The 21,544-nt window shown below is 37.3% G+C and overlaps 1 protein-coding gene across 3 annotated transcripts in view; it reads right to left on the reverse strand.

Moving 5' to 3' along the window:
• The window catches only part of BABAM2 (BRISC and BRCA1 A complex member 2), a 444,366-nt gene that overhangs the window by 264,664 nt on the left and 158,158 nt on the right, over nucleotides 1-21,544 (reverse strand). For all 3 annotated transcript variants that reach the window (XM_060026897.1, XM_060026895.1, XM_060026898.1), the window contains exon 6: nucleotides 20,231-20,305. In XM_060026897.1, coding sequence (XP_059882880.1) covers nucleotides 20,231-20,305 — 75 coding nt within the window. The remainder of the gene's footprint in view (nucleotides 1-20,230; nucleotides 20,306-21,544) is intronic.

The raw sequence follows: 21,544 nt of genomic DNA on the forward strand, positions 1-21,544 counted from the left end.
ATCCACTAAAGTTAAACTGCCTTGAACTGTTATGTTATTGTCTAATAATGAAACATCTGATAGTGTGCTAACAAGGTAAATAAATTAAGTTGAATTTCTAGCTCTGTGCCATCAGATATAAATTTCTTTTACTGAGTTTACGGATTGCCTGAGTGTTCTAGCATAAAACCCCAGCTCTGTACATGTTAATTATCAACACATGGGATTATGACAATTTCCTAAAATGGATCAACTATCAACTGAACAGCAGAGTATTGGACTGAAAAACAAAAAAGAATAGCCTAATGTTGATTTCCAGTTTTTTGCAACATCAGTTATGGCACCGAGAAAAGACTGAATCATTCTAGAATTACTGTGAGATCTTGCTTAACTATATTCAGGGTGGAAAACAGATCTTACGCAGCCTTAACAGGGCTCATAAGTCTTGCTGTTTAATGATGTAATTGTTTAGAGGTGCTAATAAAGCTGCCTGGAGAGGCTGTAATAGCTTTCAAATGAAACAAGGTTGGATGACTCCACCAGTACACAAGGCAGCACATATGTGACCACAAGACACGGAGGACTGAAGCAGGTTCCATTCACGGCCAAGTGACTTGCTGAAGTAACTTTTTAGAGAGGGGTGGAGGTGGAATACGTTCCCACCAAAAAGTCCCTGTCAAAAAAAGAAGTATTTTCATAATTCCACTATAAGGGGCTAGAAAGAACTTGGTGACCTTTGAATATGTAAGAATAAAGTTCCACCCCTTTATGTGAAGAAACAGGTCTGCTCTACCGCTAGCTTCCATGATAATTTCTTGTGGTGGAAAGAGCCTGGGCTTTCAAGTGAGACAAACCTGAACTGAAACCCTGTGCCCTGCCACATACAGATAAGGTAACCCACGTAACCCAGTTAACTTCTCTCAGCTTTAGCTTCCTCATCTAAAAAAAATGGAGACATGTCAAACTTTTTCTGATCATAAATGACAGAAACCCAAATGATACTCACTTAAGCAAAAAAGATTATTTATTGGAAAACTATTGGAAAGGCTCAAAAACTCCAAACAACAGCTTGTCATAGGAGTTAGAGCCAAAACAGGTCCTCAGACCTCAAGGAATGAAACCAAAAACCTCACCACTGACAGCACTGTTTCTCTCTCTCTCCTCTGTACTTCTTTTTCCATACTGGCTTTCTTCATTCCCACTATGTAGAGGTGTACTGTCCAATATAGTAGCCATTAACCAAATGTGACTACTGAGCATTTGGAATATGACTAGTTTGAACTAAGAGGTGGTAAAGAGTAACATACATACCAGGCTTAAAAGGCTTAGTACAAAAAATATATATAATATGTCTCATTAATAATTTTCATTTTGATTATATACTGAAATAATATTTTGAATAATGATGGATTAAATAAAATATATTATTAAAACTATTTCCACCTGTTTCTTCATAGTTCTTTATGTGGCAACTAGAAATTACATACATAGCTCATATATGTGACTTGCATTATATTTCTACTGGGCAGTGCTACCAAAAAACTACAAAAACAACCAGAAAACAATTAACAAAATGACAGTAAGTACACACCTATCAATAATTACATTAAATGTTAACAAACTAAATGCACCAAACGGCTGAATTGTTAAAAAAAAAAAAAAAAAGACCTCTATATAAGCTGCATATAATAGACCCACTTAAGATCTAAAGGCACACACACATTGAAAGTGAGGGAATGGAAAAAGATCTTCCATGCAAATGGAAACAAACAAACAAAAGAGCTGGGGTACCAATACTTATATCAAAATAGACTTTAAAATAAAGACTGTTACAAGAGACAAAGGACATTACATAACACTCAAGGGATCAATCCGACAAGAAGATGTAACAATTGTAAATCTAAATGCACTCAACACAGAAGCACCTAAATACAAAAATTTAATACAAAACTAAAGGGAGGAATTGACAATAACACAGTAACAGCAGGGGACTTTAAACCCCACTTACATCAGTGACAGTTCATCCGACAGAAAATCAATAAGGAAAAACTGGCTTTAAATGACACATTAGATCAAATGGACTTATATGTATATTCATTCCATCCAAAAGCAGCAGAATACACATTCTTTTCAAGTGCATATGGAATATTCCCCAAAATAGATAACATGCTAGACCACAAAACAAACCTTAATAAATTTGAAAAGAATGAAATCAAATCAAGCATCTTTTCTGATCATAACAGTAGGAGACTAGAAATCGATTACAAGGAAAAAAAATGCAAAAACCACAAACACAAGGAGGCTTACAATATGCTGCTAAAGAACCGCTGGGTCACTGAAGAAATCAAAGAGTAAATAAAAATATATCTGCAGACAAATGAAAATGGAAACACAATGATACAAAATCTATGGAATACAGGGTGGAGTAAAGATGGAGTATTAGAAGGACATGGGATTCACATCTCCTCACAACTAGGGCACCTACCAGGCACCGGTGGGGGACCAAGGACACCTAAGGGGACGGGAGGAACCCCCTGTGACCGGGTAGGACATGGGGTGTGAGAGGAGTTAAGGAGGAGGAGAAGTGGAGGCGGGACGAGACTGGCGCCCCAGAGGGGCGGCTAGGGAAGAGGAAGGGATCCCACACCTGAAGGGGGAGATTGGGCAACCACTGAGAGGGCAGAGAATCAAAACGGAGTGTGGCCAGGTTTCCCCTGCCCACTTGGGCCACCAGGACCCTGCTGAGATCCTGGGCCTGGTCCTCTGCCCACCTAGGACTCCTCCAGCTGTGCGAGTCATGAGGGAGTGGGAGGGAGGGAAGGGGGAGCAAAAGTAAAGGCCAGACCTCCGGGACTGGCACCCCTGAGGGGTGGCTGGGGGAGGGGGAGGGTTCCAGGGGGACCCACCCAAGGTTAGGGGTCCAGTGGTGACACAGGAGACCCTGGGGGAGACAGTGGGGGAGGGAAGCGAAGGAATGGATGGGAATGCAGCCAGTGCTTTCCCAGTCCACTTAGGCACTGGGGAGCCTATTGGGCTCCTGGGCTTAATCCGCTGCCCTCACAGCCTCCCTCCTGCCCTGTAGAACCCAAGGCCTGCCCCTACACCCCCACCCAGAGCCTCACCTCTACACACTGAGACCCCCTCCAATGGACTGGGCCTAAACCCCACCCACACACCCTCACTCAGGGCCCTACCTCCAAACTCTGGAACCCCACACTCCAGAGGCCCTCCTTTCAATGTGCTGCGCCTCCCCTTCTGCTCTGGTCCTAAGCAGAGGCCCCGCCCACTCTTGAACCATTGCCCCACCTAGGCCCTGCCCTTGCCCCGCCGCACACTCAAACATCACCCCTCCACACCCGCCTAGGTCCCGCCCCACCCTAAACGCCACCCCTGCCTAGGTTCCACCCCTGCCTAAACTCCACCCCCATACCAAGGATTTTTTTTTTTTTTTCTTTTTTCCTTTTTTTAGATCAGGGTTCTATTTTACCTTCTTGATTCATTGTTGTTGATACTTTTATATTTTTATTTTTCCTAATAAGGCTTTTATTTTTCTAATTTTATTTTATTCTTTATACTTTGCTATTGTTCCCTCCTTTTAGCTGGTTTGCCCCCCACCTGTTCTTTTTTCATTGTGGTTTTAATTTACCTTGTTGCATTTGTCTCAATTATAGTTTTATTTTTCCTAATATATATTATATCTTTCTAATTTTATTTTGTTTTTATTCTTTGATATTGTACTGCTTTTTTTCTTTCTTTCTTTTACTTTTTTTTTTTTTTTTTTACCATGCCACAAACCTTGCGGGATCTTGGTTCCCAGGCCGGAGGTCAGGCCTGAGCTCCTGTGGTGGGAGCTCCAAGTCCAAACCACTGGACTAACAGAGAACCTTGGACCCCACGGAATATCACTTGGAGTGAGGCCTCACAGAGGTCCTCATCTCAGCACCAAGACCTGGATCTATCCAACTGCCTGGAAACTCCAGCGCTGCACGTCTCAGCCAAACAACCAGTAAGACAGGAATAGCGCACCACCCATCAAAAAAAACAAAAGAAGAAAAGAAATGACAAAAAAATATGTTACAGACAAAGGAGGAAGGTAAAATCCTGCAACACCAAATAAATGAAGATGAAATAGGCAACATACCTCAAAAAGAATTCAGAGTAATGATAGTACAGATGATCCAAAATCTCGGAAATAGAATGGAGAAAATACAAGAAATATTCAACAAGGTTCTAGAGAGCAAACAGTGATGAACAACACAATTACTGAAATTAAAAATACTCTAGAAGGAATCAATAGCAGAATAACTGAGGCAGAAGAACAGATAAAGGAGCTGGAAGATACAATGGTGGAACTAACTTCCAGGGAGCAGAATAAAGAAAAAACAATGAAAAGAATTGAGGACAGTCTCAGAGACCTCTGAGAAAACATTAAACACACCAACATCTGAATTGGAGGGGTCAGAGAAGAAGAAGAGAAAAAGAAAGGGTCTGAGAAAATACTTTAAGAGGTTATACTCTAAAACTTCCCTAACATGAGAAAAGAAATAGTCAATCAAGTCCAGGAAGCACAGAGAGTACCATACAGGATAAACCCAAAGAGAAACACACCAAGACACATACTAATCAGCTATCAAAAATTAAATACAAAGAAAAAATATTAAAAGCGGTAAGGGAAAAGCAACAAATAACATACAAGGGAATCCCCGTAAGGTTAACAGCTGATATTTCAGCAGAAACTCTGAAAGCCAGAAGGGAGTGGCAGGACATATTTAAAGTGATGAAAGGGAAGAACCTACAACCAAGATTACTCTATCTAGCAGGGATCTCATTCTGATTCGATGGAGAAATCAAAAGCTTTACAGACAGGCAAAAGCTAAGAGGATTCAGCACCACCAAACCAGCTCTACAACAAATGCTAAAGGAACTTCTCTAAGCAGGAAACACAAGAGAAGAAAAGGACCTACAAAAACAAACCCAACACAATTAAGAAAAAGGTCATAGGAACATACATATCGATAATTACCTTAAACATGAAGGGATTAAATGATCCAACCAAAAGACACAGGCTTGCTGAATGGATACAAAAACAAGACCCATATATATGCTGTCTACAAGAGACCCACTTCAGACCTAGGGACACATACAGACTGAAAGTGAGGGGATGGAAAAAGATATTCCATGCAAATGGAAATCAAAAGAAAGCTGGAGTAGCAATATTCATATCAGATAAAATAGACTTTAAAATAAAGAATGTTACAAGAGACAAGGAAGGACACTACATAATGATCAAGGGATCAATCCAAGAAGAAGATATAACAATTAAAAATATATATGCACCCAACATAGGAGCACCTCAATACATAAGGCAACTGCTAACAGCTATAAAAGAGGAAATCGACAGTAACACAATAATAGTGCGGTACTTTAACACCTCATTTACACCAATGGACAGGCCATCCGAAATGAACATAAATAAGGAAACAGAAGCTTTAAATGACACAATAGACCAGATAGATTTAATTGATATTTATAGGACATTCCATCCAAAAACAGCAGATTACACTGTCGTCTCAAGTACGCACAGAACATTCTCCAGGATAGATCACATCATGGGTCACAAATCAAACCTCAGTAAATTTAAGAAAATTGAAATCATATCAAGCACCTTTTCTGACCACAATGCTATGAGATTAGAAATGAATTACAGGGGAAAAAAACGTAAAAAACACAAACACATGGAGGCTAAACAATACGTTACTAAATAACCAAGAGATCACTGAAGAAATCAAAGAGGAAATCAAAAAATGCCTAGAGACAAATGACAATGAAAACACGACGATCCAAAACCTATGGGATGCAGCAAAAGCAGTTCTAAGAGGGAAGTTTATAGCTATACAAGCCTACCTCAAGAAACAAGAAAAATCTCAAATAAACAATCTAACCTTACGCCTAAAGGAAACAGAGAAGGAACAAACAAAACCAAACTTAGTAGAAGGAAAGAAATCATAAAGATTAGAGCAGAAATAAATGAAATAGAAACAAAGAAAACAATAGCAAAGATCAATAAAACTAAAAGCTAGTTCTTTGACAAGATAAACAAAATTGATAAACCATTAGCCAGACTAATCAAGAAAAAGAGGGAGAGGACTCAAATCAATAAAATTAAAAATGAAAAAGGAGAAGTTACAACAGACACCGCAGAAATAGAAAGCATCCTAAGAGACTACTACAAACAACTCTATGCCAATAAAATGGACAACCTGGAAAAAATGGACAAATTCTTGGAAAGGTATAACCTTCCAAGAATGAACCAGGAAGAAACAGAAAATATGAACAGACCAATCACAGGTAATGAAATTGAAACTGTGATTAAAAATCTTCCAACAAAAAAAGTCCAGGACCACATAGCTTCACAGGTGAATTCTATCAAACATTTAAGAAGAGCTAACACCCACCCTTCTCAAACTCTTCCAAAAAATTGCAGAGGAAGGAACACTCCCAAACTCATTCTATGAGGCCACCATCACCCAGATACCAAAACCAGAGAAAGATACTACAAAAAAAGAAAATTACAGACCAATATCACTGATGAATATAGATGCAAAAACCCTCAACAAAATACTAGCAAACAGAATCCAACAACACATTAAAACGATCATACAAAATGATCAAGTTTATCCCAGGCATTCACAGATTCCTCAATATATTCAAATCAATCAATGTGACATACCATATTAACAAATTGAAGAATAAAAACCATATGATCATCTCAACAGATGCAGAAAAAGCTTTTGACAAAATTCAACACCCATTTATGATAAAAACTCTCCAGAAAGTGAGCATAGAGGGAACCTACCTCACCATAATAAAGGTCATATACGACAAACCCACAGTAAACATCATTTTCAATGGTGAAAAGCTGAAAGCATTTCCTCTAACATCAGGAACAAGACAAGGATGTCCACTCTCACCACTAGTATTCAACATAGTTTTGGAAGTCCTACCCATGGCAATCAGAGAAGAAAAAGAAATAAAAGGAATACAAATTGGAAAAGAAGTAAAACTGTCACTGTTTGCAGATGACATGATACTATACATAGAGAATCGTAAAGATGCCACCAGAAAACTACTAGAGCTAATCAGTGAATTTGGTAAAGTTGCAGGATACAAAATTAATGCACAGAAATCTCTTGCATTCCTATATACTAATGATGAAAAATCTGAAAGAGAAATTAAGGAAACACTCCCACTTATCACTGCAACAAAAAGAATAAAATATCTAGGAATAAACCTACCTAGTGAGACAAAAGACCTGTATGCAGAAAACTATAAGACACTGATGAAAGCAATTAAAGATGATACCAACAGATGGAGAGCTATACCATGTTCTTGAATTGGAAGAATCAACATTGTGAAAATGACTATACTACCCAAAGCAATCTACAGATTCAATGCAATCCCTATCAAATTACCAATGGCATTTTTTGCAAAACTAGAACAAAAAATCTTAAAATCTGTATCAAGACACAAAAGATCCTGAATAGCCAAAGCAGTCTTGAGGGAAAAAAGCCGAGCTGGGGGAATCAGACTCCCTGACTTCAGACTATATTACAAAGCTACAGTAATCAAGACAATATGGTACTGGCACAAAAAAAGAAATATAGATTAATGGAACAGGATAGAAAGCCCAGAGATAAACCCATGCACTTATGGTGAGCTAATCTATGACAAAGGAGGCAAGGATATACAATGAAGAAAAGACAGTCTCTTCAATAAGTGGTGCTGGGAAAACTGGACAGCTACATGTAAAAGAATGAAATTAGAACACTCCCTAACACCATACACAAAAATAAACTCAAAATGGATTAGAGACCTAAATGTAAGACTGGACACCATAAAACTCTTAGAGGAAAACATAGGGAGAACACTCTTTGACATAAATCACAGCAAAGTATTTTTTGATCCACCTCCTAGAGTAATGGAAATAAAAACAAAAATAAACAAATGGGACCTAATGAAACTTCAAAGCTTTTGCATAGCAAAGGAAACCATAAACAAGACAAAAAGGCAACCCTCAGAATGGGAGAAAATATTTGCAAATGAAGCAACTGACAAAGGATTAATCTCCAAAATATATAAACAGCTCATGCAGCTCAATATCAAAAAAACAAACAACCCAATCAAGAAGTGGGCAGAAGACCTAAATAGACATTTCTCCAAAGAAGATATACAGACTGCCAACAAACACATGAAAAGCTGCTCAACATCACTAATTATTAGAGAAATGCAAATCAAAACTACAATGAGGTATCACCTCACACCAGTTAGAATGGGCATCATCAGCAAATCTATGAACAACAAATGCTGGAGAGGGTATGGAGAAAAGGGAACCTTCTTGCACTGTTGGTGGGAATGGAAATTGATACAGCCACTATGGAGAACAGTATGGAGGTTCCTTAAAAAACTAAAAATAGAATTACCATATGACCCAGCATCCCACTACTGGGCATATACCCACAGAAAAGCATAATTCAAAAAGACACGTGCACCCCAGTGTTCATTGCAGCACTATTTACAATAGCCAGGTCATGGAAGCAGTCTAAATGCCCATCGACAGTTGAATGGATAAAGAAGATGTGGTACATATATACAATGGAATATTACTCAGCCATCAAAAGGAACGAAACTGAGTCATTTGTTGAGACTTGGATGGATCTAGAGAGTGTCATACAGAGTGAAGTAAGTCAAAAAGAGAAAAACAAATATCGTATATTAACGCATATATGTGGAACCTAGAAAAATGGCACAGATGAACCGGTTTGCAGGGCAGAAATTGAGACACAGATGTAGAGAACAAATGTATGGACACCAAGGGATGTCTGCATTTCCTAATCCTTCACAGATTGACGGCTTCATAAAATACATTAAAAATTCATTCTTATAAAAAGAAAAAAATTTTAAACATCAAAATGCAAACCCAATATTTTTATCATTACAGTCAACAGACATGATTATTCTGTTAAATTGCTTTAAATGTTTCTAAAGACTATCAATTCTGTACTTATCTCACCATGAACCAAAACATACACTCTGGGTAGCACTGACTAGAACATTCTGACTGCACCCTTTCCTCTCTCTCATTTTCTCAGGTTGATCATTGAGTTAGGTGAGTAAGCACGTCAGCTAACAGGTATGAAAACTTCAGCAAGTCTGAAATGTGGTCACCTAGAGCCTTAATATTCAGTTTTACATCCCTTGAACCCTGACTATCAGCCTCATTTCCCTCTTCCTTCTCTCCAATCATTTTATATATGTCTCCTGGCAGACTTCTCTTCCTAAATACAATCCCAATCATAGTACTACTCAAAGCAATTACTCAAAACAATCTCTAAACTCCCTAGTTGAATATTTAAGGCTCTGTCTGTATCATTATATCTTTAAAATGCCTTTCTTTTCTTATCTCTCACTAGTCTGTATACATGTTCTGTGATTTAGGCAAACTAGACATTTCTGCTGTTCTCCAAATGTTCTTTCATTGCCACCTAAAACCAAGCTCATATCGTCCCTAGCTTCTCTCTATCAGTACGAGTCTTTCAGGCCCATTTCAAATGTCACCTCCTTTATAAAGGTCTTTTCTAACTAGATGTAATCTCTCACCAACCCATTAAAGAACTTTGTACTTCTCTTATGGTACTGAAATTATTATGACTTGCATTACTATTGACTATGCAATCATCTTATGCCCCAAACCAGATTTTACTTTTATTTGAATTGTAGGTCCGCTGATTGATGAAAATGGATTAATGGTAACAGATGACACTGATAAACTGACACTAGCCCTGTCATGTGCCAGGTGGTAACCTTATGATGTGGGGAGAGGAAATGTCACCATTGAGAAAACAGCTCCGAATAAAAAATGGTAAACCTGTAATGATCACAGCCCATAATTCCTGTTACCCTCACTGTGCTACTTGGTTCCAAGCCATACTTCCCTTTCTGAATTATAGGCGGCAATACCTCCCCCATAAACAGGCTGAACAAAAAGGGTAAATTCAAAAGGACAGTATGAAGGGATTAGTCTATACTTTGCCTTAAAAAACCAGCTGCATAAAACAGGATTAGAAAAACAAGGAAGTCTGGGTTTTTTTACAAACTCAATAAATACTCAATAAATGGTGAAGTTCAAAGTTCTAATGAACACTGACTGATCAATCCTATCTGAAATTTTGTGCTTATTTCTGGACACCACAGTTTAAGAGAGATGCTGGCAATCTGGAATACCTCCTGAAGAGAAGTATGAGGACAGAGAAGGTTTTAAAATCTTATGACATGTAAGTATAAAGGAGTAAAGCTGCCTAGCCTATAAAAGAACAGAATCTCTGGTTGTTTGAATGCAATTGTTTTTGCTGTAATGTGAAAATGCATTCCTTTAAAACATTGCATTTTAGTAAACTATACATTAAGAGTAAGAGGCTTATGAGAAAAATATGGCAAGGCTAGACCTTACTTTACAGTTAGTCACTTGTACAACTTCGAAACCACAGCATTAACAAAAACCAAAGTAAATCCAATAAAACTCTAATATACTTAAAATGACATGCTATATTCGTAATAAACAAAGAATTATTATACTAAATATAGGACTTTGAAAAAGCTGAAGATAACAATGAAAGGGGCTACAAGGAAAGGTTGAAACTGCTGAGTTATGGGAAAGAGTAGAGGGACATCATCATTAGAAGTTACAGCGGAGAAGCAGGTTTTGGACAAAATGTAATGATGCCAGAGAGGGAAAGCTCTGGCTTATTGCCTTGTGTTTGTTTCTTTTCCACAAAGATGGGGAGAAACCATGCGACAAATACTTAAATACAGAGTGTACAACAAAACTGAGCCACGTGAAAGGAATGGAGTGAATGGACATTGTATGCCATACAAAAACCCTCCACAGCTTGTTAGTTCATCTGCATTAGTGTACTTGCATTCAGCTGCGGTTATTCAGTGGTCAAACTATTAACTAAACCATGGCAACTTCTGCCTTATACTGACATACTTCCACTATTTATCAATTGTGTGTGAACTAATCCATGTTACTAAAGCATTGTATGTAACAGAATACACTGCACTTGAAGAACTATCAAGATATATGGGGACAGGGTAGCAAAGCAGGTCAACTGATAGTGATTTGAGACACAGCTCCATTCTAAAATTATAATTTAGAAGGTAAAAACACAAGTACACCATAAAAAAATAAAAGCAAAAGAAAACAATAAGAGAAAACTGAAAGGAGGAAGCTCACAGAAGCTGCCTGTGACTATTCTTCATTTTCAGTAGGGAAAAATACTACTGTCAGAATTACCATAAATTATATCTGAAAATTTGGGGCAAGTGAAAATTTGGGTTTTGAATTCTAGATGGGGGAAAAACAGGACAGAAGAAAAAAGAAGTAGTAAACATAACTCTGTCTTAATTTCAATGAAATGCTTACTTTCTTCCTAGACCACAATAAATTCAATACTTTGGAATATAAATTAATGACTAAATAAAATCAAAACCATTTCTATTCTGCATTTACTCCAAGCTCAGAAATGTATTAAGGACCATAATATTCATCATCTCATTGATATTCCCAACAATCCAATGTGTTGTGCTATAGCCTAACCACATTTTAACAGTTAGGGAAACTAAGACTTGGAAGAAAATTTAGTAAACTGTATGCTGCTAACAGATTATTTAAAAATAAGGGAGAAGATGGAATAAAGGAAGGAAGAAAACAAGGAAGGAAAGGAAGAGAGGAGCGAAGAAAAGAGGGAGGGAGACTTCAACCAAGCTGAAGGTGCGCGTAAAATAAAAACGAAGAGACCATGGTATTAAAATCCACTTAAACTCACTGAACCAAATCCTTTTTCTCATCTTTCTGTGATGCCCCAGGTGCCTTTGTGAAGAATTTCCCCCACCCTCCATCCCATAATTTAGGAAAGGGACCAGCAAATAATTGCCTGCAGTCCAAAGCCAGTCCAATGTCTATTTTTTTAAATAAAGTTTTACTGGGATTCAGACACAATCATTGATTTAGATATTGTCCGTAGCTGCTTTCATGCTGTGACAGCAAAGTTAAGTAGCTGTGATGGAGACCACATGGTCTACAAGCCTAAAACTTTACTATCTTGTGATTAAGCCTCAAATGCAGATTTTGGCTCCATTTTAGCAATGATAAAGTAGAATTATTACTGGAATTAAAAGCACTCTACTTTTATGGCACGTTCTTCCAGGTACATATTCCTACTTTTATAAAAGTATGCCTACTCCTATTTGATTAGATAAGATGAGGGTTTCCTGTGAATTCTTTATGGTCTTTCAAGCACCAGACAACTGTTTTGTTTAAAACCAGATTTCACAAGACTGAGTTAAAGCAGTCTTTATTTCTAAAAGCTGCTTATTAAGTGTGACTTTATTGGATCCAAAAAATTCCCTAAACTAAAAGGTATCAAATTCCTGTCTTTCTCTTTTTAACAACTTTATTGGAGTATAATTGCTTTACAATGGTGTGTTAGTTTCTGCTTTATAACAAAGTGAATCAGACATATATATATATATCCCCATATCTCCTCCCCCTTGTGTCTCCCTCCCACCCTCCCTCCCTATCCCACCCCTCTAGGTGGTCACAAAGCACCGAGCTGATCTCCCGGTGCTACGCAGCTGCTTCCCACTAGCTATCTATTTTACAGCTGGTAGTGTACATATGTCCATGCCACTCTCTCACTTCGTCCCAGCTTGCCCTTTCCACTCCCCGTGTCCTCAAGTCCATTCTCTTCGTCTGTGTCTTTATTCCTGTCCTGCCCTTAGGTTCTTCAGAACCATTTTTTTTTGGATTCCATATATACGTGTTAGCATATGGTATTTGTTCTTCTCTTTCTGACTTACTTCACTCTGTATGACAGACTCTAGGTCCATCCACCTCACTACAAATAACTCAATTTCGTTTCTTTTTATGGCTGAGTAATATTGCATTGTGCCACATCTTCTTTATCCATTCATCTGTTGATGGACACTTAGGTTGCTTCTATGTACTGGCTATTGCAAATAGTTCTGCAGTGAACATTGTGGTACATGACTCCTTTTGAATTATCGTTTTCTCAGGGTACATGTTCAGTAGTGGGATTGCTGGGTCGTATGGTAGTGCTATTTTTAGTTTTTTAAGGAACCTCCATAATGTTCTCCATAGTGGCTGTATCAAATTACATTCCCACCAACAGTGCAAGAGGGTTCCCTTTTCTCCACACCCTCTCCAGCATTTATTGTTTGTAGATTTTTTGATGATGGCCATTCTGACTGGTGTGAGGTGATACCTCATTGCAGTTTTGATTTGTATTTCTCTAATGATTAGTGATGTTGAGCATCCTTTCATGTGTTTGTTGGCAGTCTGTATATCTTCTTTGGAGAAATGTCTATTTAGGTCTTCTGTCCATTTTTGGACTGGGTTGTTTGTTTTTTTGATATTGAGCTGCATGAGTTGCTTGTAAATTTTGGAGATTAATCCTTTGTCAGTTGCTTCGTTTGCAAATATTTTCTCCCATTCTGAGGGCTGTCTTTCCGTCTTGTTTATGGTTTCCTTTGCTGTGCAAAAGCTTTTAAGTTTCATTAGGTCCCATTTGTTTATTTTTGTTTTTATTTCCATTTTTCTAGGAGGTGGGTCAAAAAGGATCTTGCTGTGATTTATGTCATAGAGTGTTCTGCCTATGTTTTCCTCTAAGAATTTTATAGTGTCTGGCCTTACATTTAGGTCTTTAATCCATTTTGAGCTTATTTTTGTGTATGGTGTTAGGGAGTGTTCTAATTTCATTCTTTTACATGTAGCTGTCCAGTTTTCCCAGCACCATTTATTGAAGAGACTGTCTTTTCTCCATTGTATATTCTTGCCTTTAAAAGGTATCAAATTCTGAAGCATCTTTTAAAATGTGTGGTTTAGAGAAAAAATTTTGTAATGAATAGTCTTTGAATTTATATTCATTTATCAGGATCAGAGGGCTTTTTAATGTTTGCTACCTTATGCTTGCTGAGAAACAACTATAATCAATACATATCACTCTAACAAGCTTGCTATATTTTAAAAAAGAGAATATTTGGGGGAAGATATCAGTTTCCTTCCTAGCAAATATGTAAAAATAAATGGACTTTCAAATAATAAAGAACAATGCAAGAATTCGTTAAAAAAAAAAAATCCAGGGAGATTAATCAGTCTAATTCTCTTCTTCTGGCTGCAGAGAATGCAAAATCCTCCCCGGTTCCTAAGGAAAGGTGAGGAGACTGAGGAATTTTAAAACTGCAAATTTACTAAAACTCAATCTTTGATGACAAGTCACATTTTGTGACTGTCATACACACACGTTTTCAACAGTCATGCTATTACCTATTTTCCCCTACTATATGAAAGAATGATAGTGCCCCACTCTCACCACTTTTATTCAACATAGTACTGGAAGTCCCAGCCATAGCAATCAGACAAGAAAAAGAAATAAAAGGAATCCAAGTTGGAAAGGAAGAAGTAAAACTGTCACTGTTTGCAGATGACATGATACTATACATAGAAAATCCTAAAGATGCCACCAAAAAACTACTAGAGCTCATCAATAAATCCAGTAAAGTTGCAGGATACAAAACTCATATACAGAAATCTGTTGCATCTCTATACATTAACAAAGAACTATTAGAAAGAGAAATTAAGGAAACAATCCCATTTATAATCACCTCCAAAAAAATAAAATAAAATAGCTAGGTATAAACTTACCTAAGGAAGTAAAAGACCTGTATTCAGAAAACTATAAGACACTGATGAAAGGAACTGAAGATGACACAACAGATGGAAAGATATAACATGTTCACAGATTGGAAGAATTAATATTGTTAAAATGAGCACAAAACACAAGGCAAGCTACAGATTCAATACAACCCCTATCAAAATATCAATGGCATTTTTTCACTGAAGTAGAACAAATAATTCTAAAATTCATATGGAAACACAAAAGACCCCTAATAGCCAAAAGAATTTTGAGAAAGAAGAACAAAGCTGGAGGTATCACATGCCCTGACTTCAGACTATGCCACAGAGCTACTGTAATCAAAACAGTATGGTACTGGCACAAAAACAGACACATAGATCAATGGAACAGAATAGAGAGCCCAGAAATAAACCCACACACCTATGGTCAAATAATCTATGACAAAGGAGGCAAGAATATACAATGGAGAAAAGACAATCTCTTCAATAAGCAGTGCTGGGAAAACTGGACAGCTACATGTAAAAGAATGAAATATGAATATTTTCTCATACCATATACAAAAATAAGCTCAAAATGAGTTAAAGACCTGAATGTAAGTTCTGAAACCATAAAACTCCTAGAAGGAAACATAGGCAGAACACTCTTTTACATAAATCACAGCAATATTTTTCAGATCTGTCTCCTAAGGCAGAGAAAACAAAAGGAAAAATAAACAAACAGGACCTAATTAAACTTAAAAGCTTTTGCACAGCAAAGGAAATCATCGACAAAATGAAAAGGCAACCTACCAAATGGGAGAAAATATTTGCAAATGTTATGACCAATAAGGGGTTACTATCCAAAATATACAAACAGCTCATACAGCTCAATATCAAAAAAACAAACAACCCAATCAAAAAGTGGGCAGAAGACCTAAATAGACATTTCTCCAAAGAAGACATACAGATGGCCAATAGGCACATGAAAAGATGCTCAAAATTGCTAATTATTAGAGAAATAAATCAAAACTACAATGAGGTATCACCTCACACCAGTCAGAATGGCCATCATCAAAAAGTCTACAAAAAATAAATGCTGGAGAGAGTGTGGAGAAAAAAGAACCTGCCTACACTGTTGGTGGGAATGTAAATTGGTACAGCCACTATGGAGAACATTATGGAGGTCCCTTAAAAAATTAAAAGTAGAGTTACCATATGATTCAGCAATCCCACTGTGGGGCATATATCTGGAAAAGCTGAAAACTCTAATTCGAAATTACTCAGCCATAAAAAAGAATGAAATAATGCCATCTGCAGCAACATGGATGGACCTAGAGATTATCATACTAAATGAAGTAAGTCAGACAAAGACAAATATCATATGATATCACTTATATGTGGAATCTAAAAAAAAATGATAAAAATGAACTTATTTACAAAAGAGATATAGACTCACAGACATAGAAAACAAACTTATAGTTACCAAAGGGGAATGGGGGAGGGGGGCAGAAATAAATTAGCAGTTTGGGATTAACAGATACACACTACTATACATAAAATAAACAATAAGGACCTACTGTATAGTACAGGAAACTATATTCAGTATCTTGTAATAACCTACAATGGAAAAGAATCTGAAGAAGAATATACGTATGTATAACTGAATCACTTTGTTGTACATATAATATTGTAAATCAACTATACTTCAATGAAAATTTTTTTTTAAAAAATAAAATAATAAATAAATAAACAACCGATTTAAAAATGGGCAGAATTAAAATAAACATTTTCCAAAAAACAAAACAAAACAAAACATACCTTTGGCCAACAGGCACGTGAAAATATGTTCAACATCAATAATCATCAGAGAAATGCAAATCAAAACCACAATGAGATATCACCTCACACCTGTCAGAATGGCTATCATCAAAAAAGGTCACGGGGCTTCCCTGGTGGCGCAGTGGTTGAGAGTCCGCCTGCCGATGCAGGGGACACGGGTTCGTGCCCCGGTCTGGGAAGATCCCACATGCCGTGGAGCGGCTGGGCCCGTGAGCCATGGCTGCTGAGCCTGCGCGTCCGGAGCCTGTTGCTCCGCAACGGGAGAGGCCACAACAGTGAGAGGCCCGCGTACCTCAAAAAAAAAAAAAAAAGGTCACAAACAACAAATGTTGGCAAAACTGCAGAGAAAAGGGAACCCTGGTACACTGTTGGTGGGAATGTAAATTGGTGCAGCCACTGTGGAAAACAGTATGGAGGTGCCTCAGAAAACTAAAAATAGAACTACCACATGATCCAGCAATTCCACTCCTGGGTATTTACACAAAGAAAACAAAAACACTAGTTCGAAAAGATACATGCACCCCCATGTTCATAGCAGCACTATTTATAATACCCAAGATATGGAAGCAACCTAAATGTCCATCAACAGATGAATGGATAAATAAGATGTACTTATATACAATGGAAAATTACTCAGTCATAAAAAAAAATGAAATTTTGCCATTTGCAACAACATGGATGGAGCGTATTCTCTTCAGTTGAGAAGTTCAGGGGTGCACCCCTGGGCCCAAGTAGGACAGACATGGGAAAGTCAGTCTATGCCTACCTGTAATTTATTTCCTGCTACATGGACTATGGAAGCAGAGGATTTGTACCACATTTCCCATTTCATTTATACTAGTTTGTGCTGGAGTCCTATCACCCAGAAATAAAGAATCCTAATTAATACAGAAGTTTTTTGTTTGTTTTTTTTTACTGACTGTGTTTTTATGTAAATGGTTTATCTAACCCTTTGACTTACCACAACTAAAAATAAAACTCAGACACTAAAGTCAGGACTCATTTTCAGAATAAATTCATTCTATCCCATGTAACAACCATATACGTGGACTTCCGTGGTGGCACAGTGGTTAAGAATTTGCCCGCCAATGCAGGGGACACGGGTTCGAGCCCTGGTCCGGGAAGATCCCACATGCTGCGGAGCAACTAAGCCCGTGTGCCACAACTACTGAGCCTGTACTCTAGAGCCCGCGAGCCACAACTAGTGAGCCCGCGTGCCACAACTATTGAAGCCAGCACGTCTAGAGCCCGTGCTCTGTAACAAGAGAAGCCACCGAAACGAGAAGCCCCTGCACCACAATGAAGAGCAGTCCCCGCTCACCACAACTAGAGAAAGCCCACACACAGCAACAAAGACCCAACGCAGCCAAAAAAAAAAAAAAAAAGAACCATATATGCTTGGAGTATAGTATAAAGCAAAATCATATCACTGAATACTTAATGGCTTTTTCATTCTGACATCAAAAAATTTCATTAGTGGATAAAACATGTACACTTGGAAATATAAACTTATGAGTGAATGATGGCTTCATCATAGGGTGATAAAATTTCACGGTAGCAAATTGGTAGGATATGTAGTCAAACTCCATGATATTTCAATATTTAAAAGTTCTACTTTACCTTTCATTTCTTTGAGATGGTGAGGCAAAACTACATTGATGTTGTGAAGAGTATCCTAACCCTAGGAATTTGAGGAAGTTACTTTTGGACTTAGACTATCAGACAGCAGGCAGGTAATTAGATCAGGAGCATCCAAATGCAAATAACATGTAGAACAGTTCCTAATGCAAACTTAGTTTTAAGCATATAGCCAAATGTCCCAAGATTATGATACAACAACTTTAGGAACTTAGATCTTAAAACTCTCAGTAGGTATTCTGGATTACTTCTGGTGTGCAGGTAGGTATTTTTTTGCCGTTGTTTTGTGTTATATAAGAGTTTCTCTTTTTTTATCCTTGTTGTATTTTTTACTCTCTGCAGGAACTAAAGATCCAGAAAGACATTAGTGCTGCAAGGTAGGCATTTAATCTATAGTAGAAAAATCACTTCATTGTACTTTGGGAAGGGAAAAATGCTTTCCAATTCTGCCAAAGAGGTTCCCAATTCTGTCAAATAGGTTCCACCTTTTTCCTATCTGACTGGCAAGGAAAGTTAGGGCAAAACAGTTAGAAGTTAGAATAGAAATCAAGTTAGAAGTCTTAGAATAGAAAATACAGAAATTTGGTTTTGAAGAGGAAAAAATACATAGATTATGATCCAAGAAGTATGTTTTTTCCTTTGACCTTCAAGAACATGAGCAGAGACAACACTAAGTTCAAACAAACAGGACAACCATTCAAACTGAAAAGGCCCAACAGATCAAAACAAAGGAACTATAACTGTAAATTATGGATTAAAGTGATTATATGAATAATATACTCTAATATACTACTGAATTTTGTTTTAAATGAGCAGAAATAGAGTTTTACCTGGACATATAGAGGTCAATGAGTCTGTGATCTGAGAGTTTCCAAAGAGACTGCTTGCTATTCTAATAGAGCAAAGTAATTGCTAAAACCAAATTAATTATGCTTGGTAATCACAGGTCACAACTCTTGGATACACAGTGGGAAAACAGTCAACTAGAAACTAAAAATGAAAGTTTAATGAGGCACAAAAATCCCATGTTCTACTTAGGGGAAAAGAAACTAATAAGTCCCTTGGATAGAATGTATAAAAAAAAAATAAAGTGTTCCCTAATCTTTCCTATGGTCTATAGTTTATATTCCAGACTATACTGTATTTCCAGTCATTATCAAGATTAAGATCTAATGTTATTTATGACTACTATAATATGCAGGAACACTTGCACAAGGATTTTTGTCTTCTCACTACACTGTAATAAATACCATTAACTCTCTGAACAACATCAAATTTGGAAGGCAGAAATTTTTCTTACATTAGAGCAAAGCTATATCACCATAGGCTGAAGATGGCTGAGGCGATACCTTAAATCACGACCCAAATCTACATCTATGATAAACTTAGGCCTTTGTCTTAAGGCTTCCTGTTCAGAACTTGCTGGTTCCCTGGTCCATTTAGGCTTTTTTCACACTAACCACAGCTAGTGTGGATCTGGATTTCCTCTACAAAGCATTTTGCAGACCCCTTCCCAAAGTAGCTGCACCCAAGCCACAAGTCGCCTGCATCATATCTTAAAGAATGCCATATACACTGGCCTAACTCAATTCTAGGTCTCTCCAGGACAGTCCAACTTTCAAGGTGCCCGGGATCAACTGCGACATAAATAAAGAAAATGAAACATCCTTTAGCACAGCACAGTTAATATGCAATCCTACTTAAAGACAGAATGCATGTTAAGATAATTTCTAAGAGAGTCTTTCACCCCCAAAAGATTATTAACCAAAGGCAGGTTTTGTTCCAATGTTTAATTTGCTTTTACTAATTTTGTCTTATAAGGAAAAATCCATTTTGAAATGATTCTTAGGGCTACTATTTTAGCTTTTAGGTAACAGTAACTCAGTGGAGCTTCAGGTAATATATTTTTTAATAGAATTCATCATCTGAACAAAATGCTGGCAAACCATGCAAATATTCAGAGTTAAATAATGACTTAAAAAGCTCATTTACATTCTCACACTGATAATCATATACTTTTACCTTGAGCAGGTATGTGGGAATATTGCTGAAATCCACTGGCAACTTCAAAAGGAAACGAGCTGAAAATTCACCAGTCTGCAGGGAACAAAAAGGTTTAATAATAAGATTAAAATAAAAAATAAGATTGTGAAGTGACAATTACAGCCAAGGCCACAAGTTCAACCTGTTTGAACTGCAGGTATCTTCAATTTGGGTTTCCTAACATCAAGCAAGAAAAGAAGGTTGAAAAAGTAGGGGAGGATCAAAAAGCACTATTAAATTATTAGTTACTAAAAAGCACAATTAGAATTTTTTAAATCTGCATTTTAAATGTGCAATAGAATTATAATGCAGTAGTATTACCTTTTTGTTTTTTAAAAGGATGAAAAGAATATATGAATGTGTGATTTTTTTTTAATCCAAACAATAGGCACAGACCTGCCCATTCGATTCATCTGACTTTACTAAAGCATTCGGACCACTTCACTAATATTTATAACCCATAAGCTAATGACATAAATCACCATCCTTTATAGTATGTCTGGAAGTAAAAACAAAGGTCAAACTTTGACCCACGCATATGAAGCAGTACATTAGTGGGTACCCCAAAAAAGACTCTAATCACTTGACAATCTGCTAATATCATTATCATCAACTAAAATTTTTCAGTAATTCTTTCCATGAACTAGTCTCTATAGGAAAGACGTGCAGAGGTTTGGTGATTTAAAACATTTAACTAAGCTTAGAAAATAGCTTCTATTTTTTTCTAAGAGAGAAAACTCATGTAAAAGAAAAAAGTTTCCCTCTCAATTTATGACGATGGGAAATCATAATAATATTTTTTTCTTTTTTATGATGGGAAAGGCTAAGGAATCACATTTTTTTTAAAAACTTTGGCATAGTCTAGAGGAGGGGTTTTTCCAACTGGGCTATGCAGACACCTAGGGGTTCTAAGAAACCTCTGCAAAGGCAACAAAGAGGGGTGCTGAGCTGGTGGGGTCCTGGGTCTTCCAGCCTCTCTGACAGCAAGCCTGCAGTGCAGCTTGGGATTTTGACATCTTGGGTTTCATTATGAAATTCTGTTTGAATAAAGAACTCTGGAGATGATCTAGAGCTACTCTAAAGAGTGGGTCTCCACCTTTTTCATATTATGACCACTAGACAGCTCCCTGAATCTCCACTGTCTACCCCCCTTAAAAAAATGAGCACCCTAAACTCCCTAACGCATCTTTAAACATAGCAGGCATTTACAAACAGTTTTTATGGATGGGTGGATGAACGCGCGTAATGAGGCAGGCACACCTCTTACAGAAGATTCCACAAGAGCCACCACCC

Source organism: Delphinus delphis, chromosome 12 (assembly GCF_949987515.2).
Source record: "Delphinus delphis chromosome 12, mDelDel1.2, whole genome shotgun sequence".
NCBI classification, from domain to species: Eukaryota; Metazoa; Chordata; class Mammalia; order Artiodactyla; family Delphinidae; genus Delphinus; species Delphinus delphis.